This window comes from Camelus bactrianus, chromosome 34, assembly GCF_048773025.1.
Source record: "Camelus bactrianus isolate YW-2024 breed Bactrian camel chromosome 34, ASM4877302v1, whole genome shotgun sequence".
In the NCBI taxonomy this organism is placed as follows: domain Eukaryota; kingdom Metazoa; phylum Chordata; class Mammalia; order Artiodactyla; family Camelidae; genus Camelus; species Camelus bactrianus.
The window spans coordinates 4343078-4358731 of NC_133572.1; the positions used below are offsets into that span (position 1 = coordinate 4343078).

General features: G+C 52.2%; 1 protein-coding gene across 3 annotated transcripts in view; it reads right to left on the bottom strand.

Annotated features, from left to right (window-relative positions):
* Positions 1-15654, bottom strand: part of ANO2 (anoctamin 2) — a 253462-nt gene that overhangs the window by 237299 nt on the left and 509 nt on the right. Inside the window, exons 1-3 of one of the 3 annotated variants that reach the window (XM_074357442.1) lie at positions 11268-11383; positions 7587-7771; positions 6140-6466 (exon numbers count right to left, since the gene is read on the bottom strand). In XM_074357442.1, coding sequence (XP_074213543.1) covers positions 6140-6466; positions 7587-7771; positions 11268-11277 — 522 coding nt within the window. In that variant the 5' untranslated portion in view covers positions 11278-11383. Of the gene's footprint in view, positions 1-6139; positions 6467-7586; positions 7772-11226; positions 11384-15654 lie in introns of those variants that run through there. The other 2 variants (XM_074357443.1, XM_074357441.1) reach the window with 2 other exon arrangements.

A 15654-nucleotide genomic window follows, 5' to 3' on the forward strand; every position in this document is an offset into this window, starting at 1 on the left:
GAAAGAGGCAGGTGAGCGGCCCTAGGCTCCAGCGGGATGCTTCAGGGCGGGGCATGTGGGACAGGAACACGTCCAAAGCCGGGGGGGAAATCAACACGTCTTCCCCGGTCATTAGCGCAAGCCGGCAGCCATGGGGCCGCCACCCGCACCTGTGACAGCCCGGGAGCATCACCAAGAAACGGGATGGACTGGGGCCTCATTAAACGCCGACTTCGCGTTCTCCGTGTGCTCCCTGTAGCCTTTCTTAAGAACGCAAACCCCCGTCCCATCCCAAGGAGGAAACAGACTCATCTCATAATGGTGTCAACAGCGGTGTGGGGACTCCCACCCCATAGAAATACACCACTCCCCTCACTCCAGCACCTGAAGCCTGCCCGGGGCCTGAGGCAGAGCCACGGACAGGAAGACCTCCAGGGGACACTGTCACCCTAGAAAAGCACGCAGCAAGGCTTCCCCAAGGTTTCAGGAATCTCCTGTGTCCTCGTTTTCCCTGCAAAGCAAGAGCTGGGAGACGCTGTTTCAATACAGGCTCTTTATGAGTCAGAGAAGGCAGTGCAGCTCTGGGTGTCTGATCTGCGGGGCTGCGGGCTGATACCATGTAAGGAGCAGCAGTCACCCAGGGCCGGCCTGGGGCAGCCTCCAGGATGGCAAAAAGCCCGGACAGGTGGCGGTTACTCCTCTGACCCCCATGGGCCTCTATTAAGGAGGACAAGGTGCCCCCTAAATCAGTCCCTTTCTGGGTCAGTAACTCCTGGCCCCTGCAGAGAACCTCTGTGATTCTGGGGAAGACAGAACAGGAAACCGCCATCAAGGGCTCGTCACTCGTCCCCGGGATGGCAAAGACCCCTGGAAGGTCTGAGATCCCAGCTGGGCCACTTCACGGGTGTCACCGAGGCTGAGCAGCTAGCCCCTCGCAACCGGTCTCCTTACAAAGATGGGACTGACACCTGCCTGGCAGGATATTCGTGGGGTCTGAAGAAGGGCACACAAGTGGAAGCAATCCCGTGATACAAGGGATTCAGAAGGCACCCAGGAGAGCTGGCTGGCTTCCTTCCTTAAAGCTGCCAACTAAACCACACTCTAAAGACAGAGCAATTTCTCAAAGTTGCCCCACCTCTGTCCAAAGGCCTAGGAGGACGGATGTTCCCATCAGCTGTTAATCAGATGTGTGAAAACTCTTCGGAGGGGGAGGGGTAATAGCTCAGTGGTAAAGGGCATGCTTAGCAAGCGTGAGGTTCTGGGTTCAATCCCTAGTACCTCTATAAATTAATTTATAAAATAAATAAATAATGCAGAGCCTTAAAAAAAAACTCTTCCTGGAAAAGAGGTGAGAAAGAGGGGTGATGACAAAGGTCAAGAACAGTGGCCTCCAGTTTGAAGGTGAGGCAGTGTTCTGACTTTCCCGGCCCACCACCTTCCCCTCCTAAATGAGCCCCACTGGGAGGTCATGAGTCCCATCCCCCAAGTGTCCTCCAGGTGTCTCCTTTGGCTCGGCACAGTACTTCGGGTTGAGACGTCAGATATCAGGGCTGTGGAGTGAGTGAGGAGTCAGTGTCAGAGACATCCTATGCCCTTTGGGGAGGGGGTCTCCTCTCTGCAGAGAGAGAGCAGGAATCTGGCCATTCTTGGGTTCCCAACACCAAGGCATGAAGCTATGGACCCCTGGGGCCTCCCAGCGGGCACTCCGCCCCTGCCCCATGCCTGACTCTGCCGGGAGCAGCCCCTGGGCCTGCGGAGATGCCAGACCAGGCTGATTAAAGGCAGCTTCTGCTGCCGGTTCTCCGGTGCCCTAATCCCAGGAGAGCCAGCACCAAGCAAGGGGGCACCGGGCCTCCCGGCAATGCCCTCTCCCCATTCCCAGTTGGGATGATCAGTGGCCCACGAGATGAAGTTTTTCGGCCATGCCTGCTGGAATTTCAGGGCCTGCGGGCTGGGAGAAGGTCTTTACACACAAGGCCACAAACATGCCCTCCCGGCCCACCAAGTGCAACACACGCTCCTGCCTCGGGGGCTCACCCACCCCCGAGATTCCCCACGGTGCCACCCAAGCATGTGGGTCTCTGCCTCTGTCCTTCCGGTTCCCTGGGTCAGGGCAGGGGGTCGGGAGGAGGTGGGTCACGGGAGGCCTTGTTCAGCCCACCGACTCTACAGGCTGCCTGGAGGCTCAAGGCTGGGCGAGTCCCTCAACTGCCTGCATTAGCCTCCCGTTTGGCAGCGACGCCCAACTCCAAACAGGAGGCCCTCGTTTATGCAAATTGGCAGTGAGGATGCAGGGACCTCTGTCACCCACAGGCATCCCCACTAGGTCTTCAGATGAAATTCTAATCAACTGGCCAAACATAAGAAAACAGAGCAAACTGTGGTCTAGTCATCCAATAGACACTGACTAGTCTGGAAAATACAAACATGTGCAATGTCAACACGTGGACATACACACACCAAATGAAAAGCGAAACACCAAACGCAAGGTGAGGTACCAGTTCTCCTGTCTAAAGCACGTCTAGACACCAACCAGGGTCCAAAATGAATCCCACGATACTCCATCAGCCAGGGTTTGGTGTGTACGAAGTTCTTTTCATCTGAAAGGCTGAGGGAATAGTTTTAAGGGATCTCTGATAGAAGCGCACTTCCTCTCCATTGTCTTAAAATCAAAGAGAAACCAGAACCCAGCCCAGAAGAGCGGGGACGGCGGAGCAGGTGGGGCGGCTGCACCTGCTCCCCAGACGGCCACCAGGTGCAGCCGAACAATGTCGCCACACCTGTGAGGGGCCCGTTCCAGGCTGCTGCTCAAGGCCAGAGGCTGGGCATCTTGACACAGAGAAGAATCGTTCAGACCCTAACAGGTCCCCAGAAAGTTGTGCAGACCCTCACGGTCTCCAGCTCTAACCAGCGTTTATCACCAGCATGGCTTGGGGGCTGGTGGAGAAGATCATGGGACCAGGGTCCGGAAGGAGGTGACAATTCATTCTCAACCTTGCTGGACTGAAAGGCAACACAGCTGGAGGCAACCTGGGTGCCCACGATCGTGAGGGGAGTGATGAGGCAGACTAGCGATCACCCATTAGGGAAAGAAATGGATCAGATGCATGTGCAGAAGGTGAATGGTCTGAAAAAGCGCAGAGGGGAAAGGGTAAGAAGCAGAATGGCTGTAAAACTCAGTGCCTCTCAGGAAAATTAAAAGTGCGAACAGTTTGGAGAAACCATCGCCACCAAGAGGAGCCCTAAGGAGACCCAACAACTACACAGAATATGGGATCCGGGCCGCAACAGAAAAAGGACAGGAGGTAAAAACTAAGGCAATCTGAACAGAGTAGGCATCTTAGTTAATGCCAGCGTATCCACATTGGCTCACTGACTGTGACAGAGGTACCATGTCCGTGTAGACGTTACTGTTAATAACAGAGGAAGCTGGGTACACGGGAGAGGCGGACTCTCTGTCCAGTTTTTCTGCAAATTCGAAACTGTTCTAAACAATAAAGTCTATTGTTTTGATGAAAAAAATTGCATAAAGCAGAAAAAGACACTATACATTTCCAGAAACACAAGGCAGTGTCGCCTGCGGAGGGAGCAGGCAGTGAAGGGCAGAGGGAACTTAAATGAGCGACAAGAAGGTCCGCGTGCAGACCAGTGGTAATAACACGTCCGCATCGTGACTGAGAACTGTGATTGACTCAACTCTTTGCATCAGAGTTGCCCAAACGAATACTTTTAGAAAAGAGAGGGAGAAAAAGAAAACACTGCGAGACAGTAAGACACAACGGCTACGTGAGAGGTGGAGACTCTGGTGACAGAGGGGACTTGGGGGAGGCTGAGTAGCTTGGGGACACCCCAGGAAAGAAGAGTTCACTAGGCCTTGAAGCCGGAGTGGGGGGTGGGAGGGGGGAGCTTTTGGCAGTTACACAACAGCGACAACAGTCCAGGGCATGCTCCACGCCCCCGTCCCACACTGGTCAGTCCTAAGAGCTACCTCTGGTCCCTCCTAATTCCCAGCCGAAGGCAGGAAAATCCAGTAGCAACCACAATAAAACGTGCCGGAGGGCAGCGAACATCGCGGGGATGCTCGCAGAAGTAGTGAAAGGTACAAGGACAGTAACATTTGAATTTCAGACCAATAGATTTTTCTTTTTAGGCTTTTTTTGCGGGGGGGGGGCGGTAATCAGGTCTGTTTATTTAGTTTTTTCAGTGGAGGTCCTGGGGATTGAACTCAGGACCTCGTGCATGCTAACCACATGCTCCCTCCCAGACCAATCATTTTTAGGACATGTTCCCAATATTACATAGGGCACACTTATGCTAAAAATCATTTATCACTGATCTGAAATTCAAATTGAAATAAGCACCCTGAATTTCCGTTTGCTGAATCTGGCAACTGTACATAATAACAACAGCAGTAACTCTTCCTCACGGTTACTGTTCTAGACACTTTACTTAGCTGTCTTGTTTCATCTTCATCGCAACCCAATGAAAAATGTATTGTTTTCCATTCTTACAGACAAGGAAACTCCGACTCAAAAGGACTGAGTCACTTGCCCAAGGTCGTGAGGCTGGCAGGCGCCAGACCTGGGCTGTGAACACCTGTATTCAGACCCGAGTCCACCTCTGGAGAAGGATGCTGTTCCCCAGCTCAGCAGCCACCCGAGGCCCAGGCCTCCACTCCCCGATGCTCCCTGAGTCCCTGACACCCAGAGAAGGTGCCTGGCCCACAGCCTCTCACAGGGGTCATGCCACAAGCATCTTGTACAGCCTTCAAAACACACCACTACCTCGAGAAACCTTCCCACCAGACCCCATCAGAGGCACCAAGAGAGCTTTGGGTTCCCAAAAGGGAAAGCACACTCACAGCAAGGCAGCCCCAAGTGGCCCTAAAAGAGCACACGTCCCTACACTGGCAGAAAGACTAGAGAGAGGCGGGGCCCCTGGTGAGAGTCTGGATAAGCAGCACAGGTCAGCACAGGGGCCTGAGCCAGGCCACACGCCCTCCTGGGGACAGAAAAACGGATGAATGACCTCCGGGATCCCTTCCAGTTCAGGGGTGGCATTAACGTGAATCTAACAAAACAGGTTTCTGATGAGAATGTCACCCCAACCCTCAGCATGACACCTTTTTCCTATCACCATAATGGGTGTTTATTGAGCACCTACTGTATACCAGACATTATGTGAGATGTTCCCATTGCCCTGTCTAACGACCCAGTGGGTGTCCATTATTTTGCAGATGAGGAACCTGAGGCCCAGGGACGTCACATATGTATTCAACTAACACTTGTTCAGCTCCTACTATGTGCCAGACTCCGTGCCAGGGGCTGAGGATACAGCAGTGAACCAAACAGGACCCCTGCCTTTACGGAGCCGGTAGGGGCACAGATGAACGACAAGTAAGTCTACCGTGTTATTTCAGATGCTAAGTATGATGAAGAGACATCAAGCAGGGTCAAGGGACTGAGAGATGGGGGTGAGCGAACTTCATCTAAGACGGTCAGGGAAGATGTCTAGAAGGAGGCAGCATTTAAGCAGAGCAGACGGGGGAGGGAGGGAGGGGCAGGAGACGGTTTTGGAGGGGATGGCAAGGGCAGGTCATCTTTAAAGGATCATTGTGATACGGAGAAATGGAGAAGTGAATGAAGGATGGATGGATGGATAGATATGTTGATAAATGCATTTCCTTAGGCTGCCTACTGATCAGAGGTGAGAATACATACAGCTCACAAGCTGATGAAATATGTCTGATGTCAGTTCCCAAATAACCAACCTCCTGGAGGCCCCAGGCAAGCACATCCCTTACTGAGATAAGTCCTCTATAGAGGAATTTTCATCCAAAGTTCAACATGAAACCAGGGCTTCAGCCCAAGGAAACCATCACAGGATGGCGAGCCAGGAGGAAACGCCTTGCCTTCTGGCTCTGACGAAGCCGAGGACCACAGAACACAAAGCATGTCCCTGCCTCCTCCACCACCACCTGGGACCTCAAAACTCTTCCTCAAGTCCTTGAACAAGACAATCTGGTTTGTCCACCAAAATAAAAGAAAAAAGCCACCTGCCAGAAAAAAAGCCAAGGCTTCCTGCAGGTGACACTGATCACCAGGAGCCCAGTCCGCAGGGCCATCCCGCCCCACCCCCTGGGCCACCCTCTTGGACTCACCTCCAAGTCCTTCTCCAGCTCCAGCCCGGCCTCCATCAGGTTGTGCTCAAACTCCTCCCGCTGCTCCTTCCTCTCTTCCTCCAGGGCGTCCAGCGGCCCCAGGTCAATGTCACCGGGAGCCCCTGCGCGGGGGTCCTTGCCCGTCTCGCCATTGGAGATGACGGCCAGCGCGTGGCCGGGGGAGCCGTGGCCGGGGTGCGCCCCGCGTTTCCGGTAGTGGTAGGCGAGCACATAGTCCACCTTCCTCTGGTTGTCATGGAAGTGCATGCGGCTGAGACGGGCCTCCGAGGACACCTGCTCACTGGCGTCCAGGTAGTTGTTGATGACCTGGTCAGAGAGGCCGGGACACGGGCGGTGAGGCCCAGTGAGGGAGGGGCGAGCGACCCGGGTGGCCGACCTTGTGCTCTGGGCCCAGGGGTGCAGACTGGGAACCAGGGCCCTCGCTGCCCCAGGGAAAGGACGCAGGGGCCCGAGTTCATCGGCCACGGCCAGGGCCGGCGCTCAGAGCCTCCAGCCAGCGCTTCGCGGCCCCGGCCCGCAGGCCCCCGCGCACGCGCACGCGCACACTCACGTACCCAGATGCACACGCTGCACGAACCCTGCACATCCCACCGCCGGCCTCCACGCACAGAGCCCCCGCCCGCACATGCGCACAGCCCCGCGCTTCCGCACACATCTGGGCACGTACGCATCACCCGGGTGCGCTTCCACACACGGCCCTCCGCCCGCACGACAGCACCCCACCTTCCTGCAGATCTGCACCCGCCGCCTGCAAACACATAGTACTCACCGGCAGGCTCTCTGGATCCATTGGAACAAAAGCCAATTTCTAGTCGCCTAGCCCACCCCACCCCACGGAGATTCACTGTGCCCTCTGCCCCTCACAGCCCCACATCCTCCTCCTCCTCCTCTCCAGCCACTGGTGAGGACCCTACCCAAGACCACAGCAGTCACTCACGTCCACTCCCAGAGATGGGAGCTGAGAGAAGAGGAGAAAGAACGAGGCGGAGTCGGGGAGGGACCTGCCTCCCCTCTGGGTGTTTCTCTGTTTATTACTGATTTGATACCCAGCTGCCTCGGCAGCCACCTGAGAGGTCACCTGGGCAACCAGATGAAGCATTGGGCACAGGGGAGAGCCTGAGCCGTCACAGCAGAGGTCTGGTTCCTCAGACCTATGGGAGGTGAGCCACGAAGCCTGCAGACCAATAGGTGGGGCCACCTGGCGTCTCACACCTCCGCTTTCCCTGTCCTCCTTGGAGCAGAAGACCCCAGCCCTGCTGGGGCACTGTGCCACCATGGCTTGGAGAAAGAGGAGAGGAAAAGGCCCTAACCAAAACCAATCCTCTCTCTCTCTCTGTCTGACACATACCTGCCCCCGAAGTGGAGGGTCCCCCAGTCAAGTGGGCCCCCCCATCAGAGTCACCCAGCCATCTATCCCAATACTCACAGAGCACCTGTGGGAGCTCCCTCCACCGGACGGCTGGCCAGACTCTCGGGTGGAAGTGCCCCGCAGACCCTGGGCTCGGGGACCCGGCACCTTGAGGTACTGCTGTTCATGTTTGGGGCCCCGGTCTCCTCTGACCACTGCCCGCGGGCTCAGCCGGCGTGGGGAGCCAGGGAGCAGGGGGATATCTGTGAGAGGAAGGACAAAGCAGGGAGGGCAGCTTCAGGTGATGGGAAACCCAGGACACAGGACACAAAGAAATGGAGGCAACTGAGAGGGGACACCACAGTGGCCCCAAGAACATGGGCACATCTCCCCACAGCTGCCTCCCCAGTCAGCCCTCACAGGATTAGTTAGCCAGGTTCACACTGGCCACAGGGGAGGGTGGAGTGTGGAAGGTGGGCAGGGGGGTCTCGCCCCATTACACACACACATACACACACGCACGCGCAGCCTGCAGCCACCAGCAGGAGCTCCTTCTGATGATGGCTGTCATAATGTCCTCTAATTCGCAGACAGGAGGAGAGGGGTGGTGCCCACAGGGCAGGGTGGGTGGGGCAGTGCCTGGAGAGACACCTGGAATTAATGCCAGGCACTTAGCCTCTAGATCAGTGGGCACCCTGGCAGCCCCCACGCTCCCAAGGAGAGAGCAAGGACAGCCCTGAGGCTCAGGGCAGGGGCGGCCTCTGACGAAAGGGCCACCTCCCAGGCCCTTGAACATTCCCCAAACAGCTGCTGCCCCCACCAAAGCCTCAGAGCTCCCCAGCCCCGCTGGGGCCCCCAGAGCCGCCCTGCAATGCGCCTGGGCTCACTCCTCAGCCCGGCCACCTGCTGGCGCTGAGACCTCTGCGCCTGTTTCTCCAACTGTCAGATGAGAATCCCAGACTTGCAGGGTTGGCGTGAGACTGAGAAGGAGAGATGAGCCTACAGGTATGCAGTGGAACGTGCTTGTCATAATCATCCTTCGTGTCTTCACTTTAACCTAGGTGTGAGCAGAAATCACACCTTAAGCAGCCAGCCAGCCCTTAGCACCAGCTGAATGAATGCATGAACAAAAGGCCGCCCTTCCCGGTCTCTTGAAACAGAGCTTCTGGTCAGTTACCAGGTTGGGGAGCCGCTGCCTGTGCGCCCAGCTCTCCGCGGACACTTCCAGGAGACCTGGAACATTTGGTCCCTGCGCTGGAGAAAAGCATCATCTCTTTGTGAAGATAAAGCTGACGTGCGGGAAACACAGTTATGACCAGCAAGTAAAGATTTCATGGTTTGTTTCAAGACTGTGTGTTCTGGTCTATATTGAGAGAGACTGGAAAGGCTGGAGAGTCAAAGGAGCTTCAGGAGGAATTAAGCCTGAAGCCAGGTCTTGAAGTAACTTGCAGGCAGGGGACAGAACACAGAGGAGCAGGAGTGGGCATGCGTGCTGGTGGTGTGATGGGGGTGGGGGCTCCAGCTTAGGATATCAAGGGAGAGGCCTCCTTCCTGGGTCCCCAGCCTCTGCTCATCCCTCGTGCTCATCCCTCTCCCCTCGTGCCTTTCTGCCCAGGGCTGAAGGGAGAACAGGGCTCCGCATCCCAGGGGAAGCCTGGAAACCTCTGCATGCATGTCCAAACAGCCGGAGGCCATCCCAGTGCACCCCTGGGCAGGTGATACAGGTGATGTCACTCAACGTCCACCTTCCTTGACAGCAGTTCACATTCACACGTATGACTCGCTCGGGGTAGCTCAGATTCAGAGTCGGCCCAAAGCTTTAGTCAAACCACTCTCCAGGAGCCAACATCCTCTAACGGTGCCACCTGGGGTTTGGGGCTGGCCTCCAGGGCCCCCCACTGGCCATCCTGGCCCCTCCACTTGCCCTCTGACACTTAGATGACCACTGCCTGGGCCCTGCTCTCTCTTAGCAATACCGACTCCATTTGGATTTTCCTTTCACACCATTCCCTTGGCTTTTAGCACAAGCTGTCTTGAACAAGAGATCCTAGGTGTTTGTGGCTTAGCCACCCTCCTGGGCTCTGCATGTGTGATACTGTGATTTATTATAAGAAATATACTTTTGATCTTCATTCTGATCCTGGCAAGGGGCCCCTAAAACCCTTAGAATTTCCTAAATGTGGAGAGCTGGCAAGGTGTCTTTTGTTATGTCAATGAACTGACTTTTGGAAAGCCCCTAGGGAACCTAAGAGTGGGGGCTGGTTGCCAGTGACACCAACCTTGTGATTAGAGGGTGGAACTTTCAGTCCCACCTCCCCTTCCACCCTCTGACCTCCTGGGAGGAGAGAAAGGCTGGAGATTGTGCTTAGTCATCACCAACGGCCATCATAACGAGGCCCCCAAAAGGATGGGCCTCACTGAGCTTCCAGGTTGACAAACAGGTGAAGATGTGGGAGAACAGCACACCTGGGGGCACGGAACTCCCGGCCCCTTCCCAGGCACCTTGTCCCATGCTTCTCTTCCATCTGGTTGTTCCTGAGTTGTATCCTTTTATAACCAACCAGTGATCTAGTAAGTAAAATGTCTCTCTGAGTTCTCTGAGTTCTGTGAGCCACTCTAAGAAGTTAATTGAACCCAAGGAGGCGGGCATGGGAACCTCCAATTTATAGCCAGTGGGTCTGAAGCACAGGTGGCCACCTGGACTTGCGGCTGGCATCTGAAAGGGGTATGGCGGGGGCGGGGAGGGGGTCCTGTAGGGCTGAGACTTTGACCTGCGGGATCTGACGCTACCTCCAGGGAGACAAGGTCAGAACCGAGACACCCAGCTGGTGTTGCAGAATTCATCAGTATTGGTAAAAAAAAAAAAACCCACACACTTTCTCTTCCTCCTAGGTATAACCAAGATTGATGATTTCGCTCTTATTCCCTTCTCTCCAAAGAAGGTGGAACAGATTTCTGTTGCCCAAAATGAGCCAGCTCTGAGGTTAAAGCCTGAGACAGCTCCTCCAATCACAGCTGCCGTTCCAGGAGGAGGCTAGAGAGAAGTGCAGAATACCATCTTAATACAGCACGCATTTAAAAATCAGCTTTCTTAAAAGGTGGCCCTCAGGTAGAGTTTCATCATTTCACCCAACTTCGAAGGATCATAGCCAAGTCCCACAGCTAAATATTTTGGTTAAATCCTTCATAATAAAATTTCCATTGAAAGATTTTTGAAAAATATGCAACCATATCTCTGGTTCATATATTATTTTTATAATTTCTCTTTTTCTCTTTCCTTTAACCCAACATATTAATTTCATAGACGTATGTACTTAAATTCTGCAAAGGACTGAGTTCCCCAAAGATAAATCAAATTCAAACTTCAGGTCTCAAAGAATCCAATTGGTTGGGTTTCAAGGACAAATGACGTATGTTTTTCACAGTTAAAAGAAGACTCACAATGACCTCACCTGCTTTCTAACTCACATTAGCCAGATAGCACTTTGTAAAAAAATTTTTTTAAAAAGAAGCAACTGAATCTGTTGGCCAGCTACTGTCCCAGAAGCTCACACCATTCATTCATTCATTCATTCAAAAGCCACTTAATAAGCACTGAGCACATAGCCTGTCCTGTCCTGGGTACTGAAATGTAAAGATTTCACAGCCTACTCGGGGAGACGAACGTGCACATCTGTACCTTTAGCACCGTGTAATGAGTGTGCCACACCAAACTTACCATTTTCCATAGGCCCCTACGACAGAGACGCAGCTGCTTACCAAAATCCATGGTCTCCTCTTCTCCCCGAACACACAGCTAGACCACATACTTCCTAGCCTCTCTTGCAGTTAGACGTGGCCACGAGACTGAATTCCAGCCAGAGGAATGTGAACAGAGTGATATGTGCTATTTATAGGCCTGGCCCCTAGAAACCGTCCCTGCGTGCTCCTGCGCGCTCCTCCGTGCTCCTTCCCCCTTTCAGATAACTGCAGCGGCAACTCTCGGGGCCACCTCGGGAGTCCTCGTTGAAGCTGGCTGAGCCTCCGCTAGCCTGGGGCCCCGAAAAGCTTTATGGAAAAGAGCCACCCCACCAACCTGTCTACCCACCTGAGCCCATCACTTTAGCAAGAAGTGAAGTATTGTGTTCCGCACCTTATTTCTCGGTCTACTCATTAGAGCAGCCAGCTGAGCATCACCCTAACTAATCCAGCGCCTTCATTATCAACGTGGAGAATAGTAAATATTTACGAGTATATGTATGAGCACGTCTCGTAAGGATAGACAATAAATCAATCAATAAACCCTTGAACTTCAACAAGGGTGCCAAGAAGTGAGGAAAGAAACGTGGAAATAGTGCTGGGGAAACTAGATATTCACACGCAAAAGAATGAAGTCAGACCCTTCCCTCACACTATATACAAAATTAACTTTTGCAAAATGAATCATAGGCTTAAATAAAATAGCTAAAAATGTAAAACTGTCTGAAAACAAAATGGAAGTAACTCTACATAACCGTGGGCTAGGCTATGGTTTCTTAGCTATTATGCCCAAAGCACAAGGAATCAAGGAAAAAAACAGACAAACTGGCCTTCATCAGAATTTTAAAATATTCAAAAAGCATCACAAATAAAGTGAATATACAACCCACAAAAATGGGAGAAAATAAAGACATTTTCCATAAAAACACAGGCTGAGAGAATTCGTCACCAGCAGAAATTCACTCGAAGAACTGTTAAAGGATGTTCTTCGGGATGAAAGGAAAAGATAGCAGATGGAAACCTGGGTAAGAATTGCTCCTGATGGATGGGTCTTGTATGCCTTTCTCACGCAGGAGAGGAAAAAGGGATGGAGAGTCACAAGTCTAAAAGGACCATTCGCTGGTAAGGTTTCTACATGATAAGCCACTACTTTTCAAGTTAGAGGTTTAACCCAATAGGTGGTTATCTAATGGTTTGCAAACAGCATTTTTTTAATAGAATAGAATGGATCAGAAAAGAATAAAACAGAAACACCTCTTTTAAAAAAAATCAGAAACTATACAATAAATGCTCATGTGATGAATAACACTTTTCTAAAAACCTATTAATAAAACTACAGCTCATTATGCTGGGCAATGTCTTCTATAAAAATCACAAATATCACTGTGACAGTCTTCTGAAAGTTTAATGTTGATGAGCTAGTCTCCTTTTATTAAGCGGTGAGACTGACGGAACTCATCTCTTTTCTGATCTGCCTGTCAGGGAGCTCACAGATCAGTTGTTGCTCAATTACACTTCCTATTCTTATCTAGGTTTGGGGCTATAACAGCATGTTCCCAATCTCTCATTATTTGGCATTTGTTAATGTATCCTTGGTTTAAGTTGTATTATAACTAGGTTTTCCTTTTTTGTAATTTGTCTCAAGAGTAATAAATAATAAATAGAAATGGTTATCTGACATAGCCAAAAATAAAAAGATTAAAAAGGATTTAGGGCGAAGAGTAATTACCAAAATATTAAAAATATGTATTTTATTTATTTGTGTTTGATTTTTTTCCACAATGGGGATGTATTATTACTTTTTAATTTTTCAAGCTATTTTTTATAATTTTTTAAAAGTTTTTTTATTTTGGGGGGCGGGGGTAATTAGGTTTATTATTTATTTACTTTTAATGGAGGTACTGGGGATTGAACCCAGGACCTCGCGCACGCTAGGCATGCACTCTACCACTGAGTTATACCCTCCCCTCTTCAAGCTATTTTTAATTAGTTTACGATGATTACAGGCATCAGCAACTGCTAGAAAGTGGGAATTTTCCCTTCGTCAGTGAACCAGTCAGAAGATGCAAAGGTGATACGCTTTATACTTGCATTCGCTACACAGAGGGAGGGTCTGACGTCAGCTAATTGTGAGACCTGCAAGCCTTCAGTAGTTTCAGCACAAGTTATCTTACATGGAGCTGTTGGCCAGACAGACTTATAAATTATTTCCTTAGCGTTTCTGGAGGAAAGGCAGGGTTGTCAGTAGCAGCCAAAGAAAGACCTCTAGTACCTCTTGAAATACTGAAGTATAAACAGGGCTAACTTCACTGGTGTCGTCTGAACGAGCCCATGCCTGACCCTGGCTCCCCCTGCCCGTGTCCAGCAACAGTGGATGTGGCTGCTTTCCTATTAAGATCATCTTAGGGGACCAGGAGTCCAGAACGTTAGGTCTTGACAGTACGCGCCCTTGTTGATGGTTCTAGCTCTGGCACTGGCATGGTATCTGGCTCAGCCGGTGTCCTCTGAACTGATGAGAGCTGAACGTACAAGCGCATCGTATGCAGATCAACAGAGACGATTGGGAGCCAGGTTTGCTAGAGCCCATCAGGACACTGGGCAAGTCCTCTGCCCCCAGTGGTCCCTGGGTCGGCCTCCCATGTGCCTGTGAACCACAGATGTGGAGCTCAGGTAACCTGTGCTCATGAAGGCATGTCCCCTGCAGATCACAGTGGCACGCTGCCTTAGGAGTTTCGTGATGACAACCAGCCTTCTTGGGCTTGGTCCCACCAGATGAACTAACCATGATGATTCCAGATTGGAAATCGTGTCAAGGTAACCCTTGCTTGGACTATGACCACAGCCTTGCAAAATTAGTATCTCTCTTAAGGCCCCAGTTCCACCCACATTTCCCACCCTCCATCCTCTCCTTGCTGGCAGTTACACTTCCTTCTAATGGCTCCTCAAGAGCACAACAAAAGCAACAAGGTGAGGTGAACCTCAACTTCCTCTTCAATGAAATGGTCTTACTACTGACCCCCAAATTTATTGTGAAGCGAAGCACGGTGTCTGGTGCACAGCAACTGCTGGATGAATGTTAGTCTTCCCTTTCTTTTGCAAAGTCAAAAACACACAGCCCAAGCTCCGAGACTCTGCGTGACCCGCTCACTCTCACCCTCTCCCTCCAGGCGTCCGGGTTCCCCCGTTTTGGGACAGCCCAAGCACCTTGCTGCCACAGGATCTTTCACTTCTGTGGCCTTTGCTAGATCATTCTCCAGATGTCCACATGGCTGGTTCCTTCATTTAATGCAGTCTCCACTCAAACTCCTCCCACCCCAGCCATCGGATCACAAATAAAGACTGATTCTACTTTGTAACTACAGGCAAGATTCTCGTCTCTAGAGGTCAAGTTCATGTGCTCTAGGAATGCCAGGCCTAGACAAGCTTCTCTCAGCCAGTAGAAGGGTCCACAGGATGGATGAATTTCCAGAAAATCGGGTCCTTGTTAGAGAAAATGAAAGACAAGCTCCCCAAATGCCTCTGGCCCTGTTGCCGTGCCCAGCGGTGGGAGATGGCAGAGAAGGTGCACAGAGAAACCAGACCAGAACCTGAGGTTGGTGTTTGGAACCCATCCCCACCCCCAACCCACCTTCTTCCATCAGCCAGCAAAGAGGCCCAAGTGGCCACATAGGGGCAACTCAGAGAGCGATGGAGGTGGCTGGAAAGGACTTTCTCAGGTCCCTGGTTCCCAAAATGGCAATGCATGGCAGACACAGTGAGAAGGCAACTGTGCCCTGGATGCCCCGCAGCAGGGGCAGGGCTCTGCTGTCAGGTCCCAAGAACAAAGCCCAGGCAAATGCAGGGCCCAGAGTCCCGTCAACCCCTGGGAGAGGCCCACCTTGTCTACGATCCTCCCTCGCCTGCCGCCTGCCACCTGCCACCTGCCTTTGGGCTGAGACCTAACCCTGTTCATTGGGACCTGCTGTCCTGGACCAGCGTCCACATGGTCTCGGGTGTCCCTCCACACCGATTCACAAAGTCTCACGATGGCTGATGCCTACCTTCCAGTCCCTTCTGCCCACTGTTCATGCCGATGGAGTGAGCACCTCCCCACTCCACGCCTCTCAAGAGCCACCACAAACAAGACATCCAACAAAATCATTTTCCAGGCAAGGTCAGTCCTGCCAAACGTATCCGTCTACTCAGTATCATTTGGGAGGTGAAGCAGGGTCAGGTCCTGCTCCCCGAAACGCTGCCTCAATTTGCTTCCTCTTTAAAAAAAAAAAAAGCCTCCAGGAAAGATGCACCTGTGTTTCCCTGCACCCTGAGGTGTACGTGCCCTTCCTGGGAGTGGGTTTGGATAGGGGTTGGAGACTCCCTTAAACTGTGAGGGTGCTCCAGGGATGCCCGAGTCAGCTTGCAGGGGATG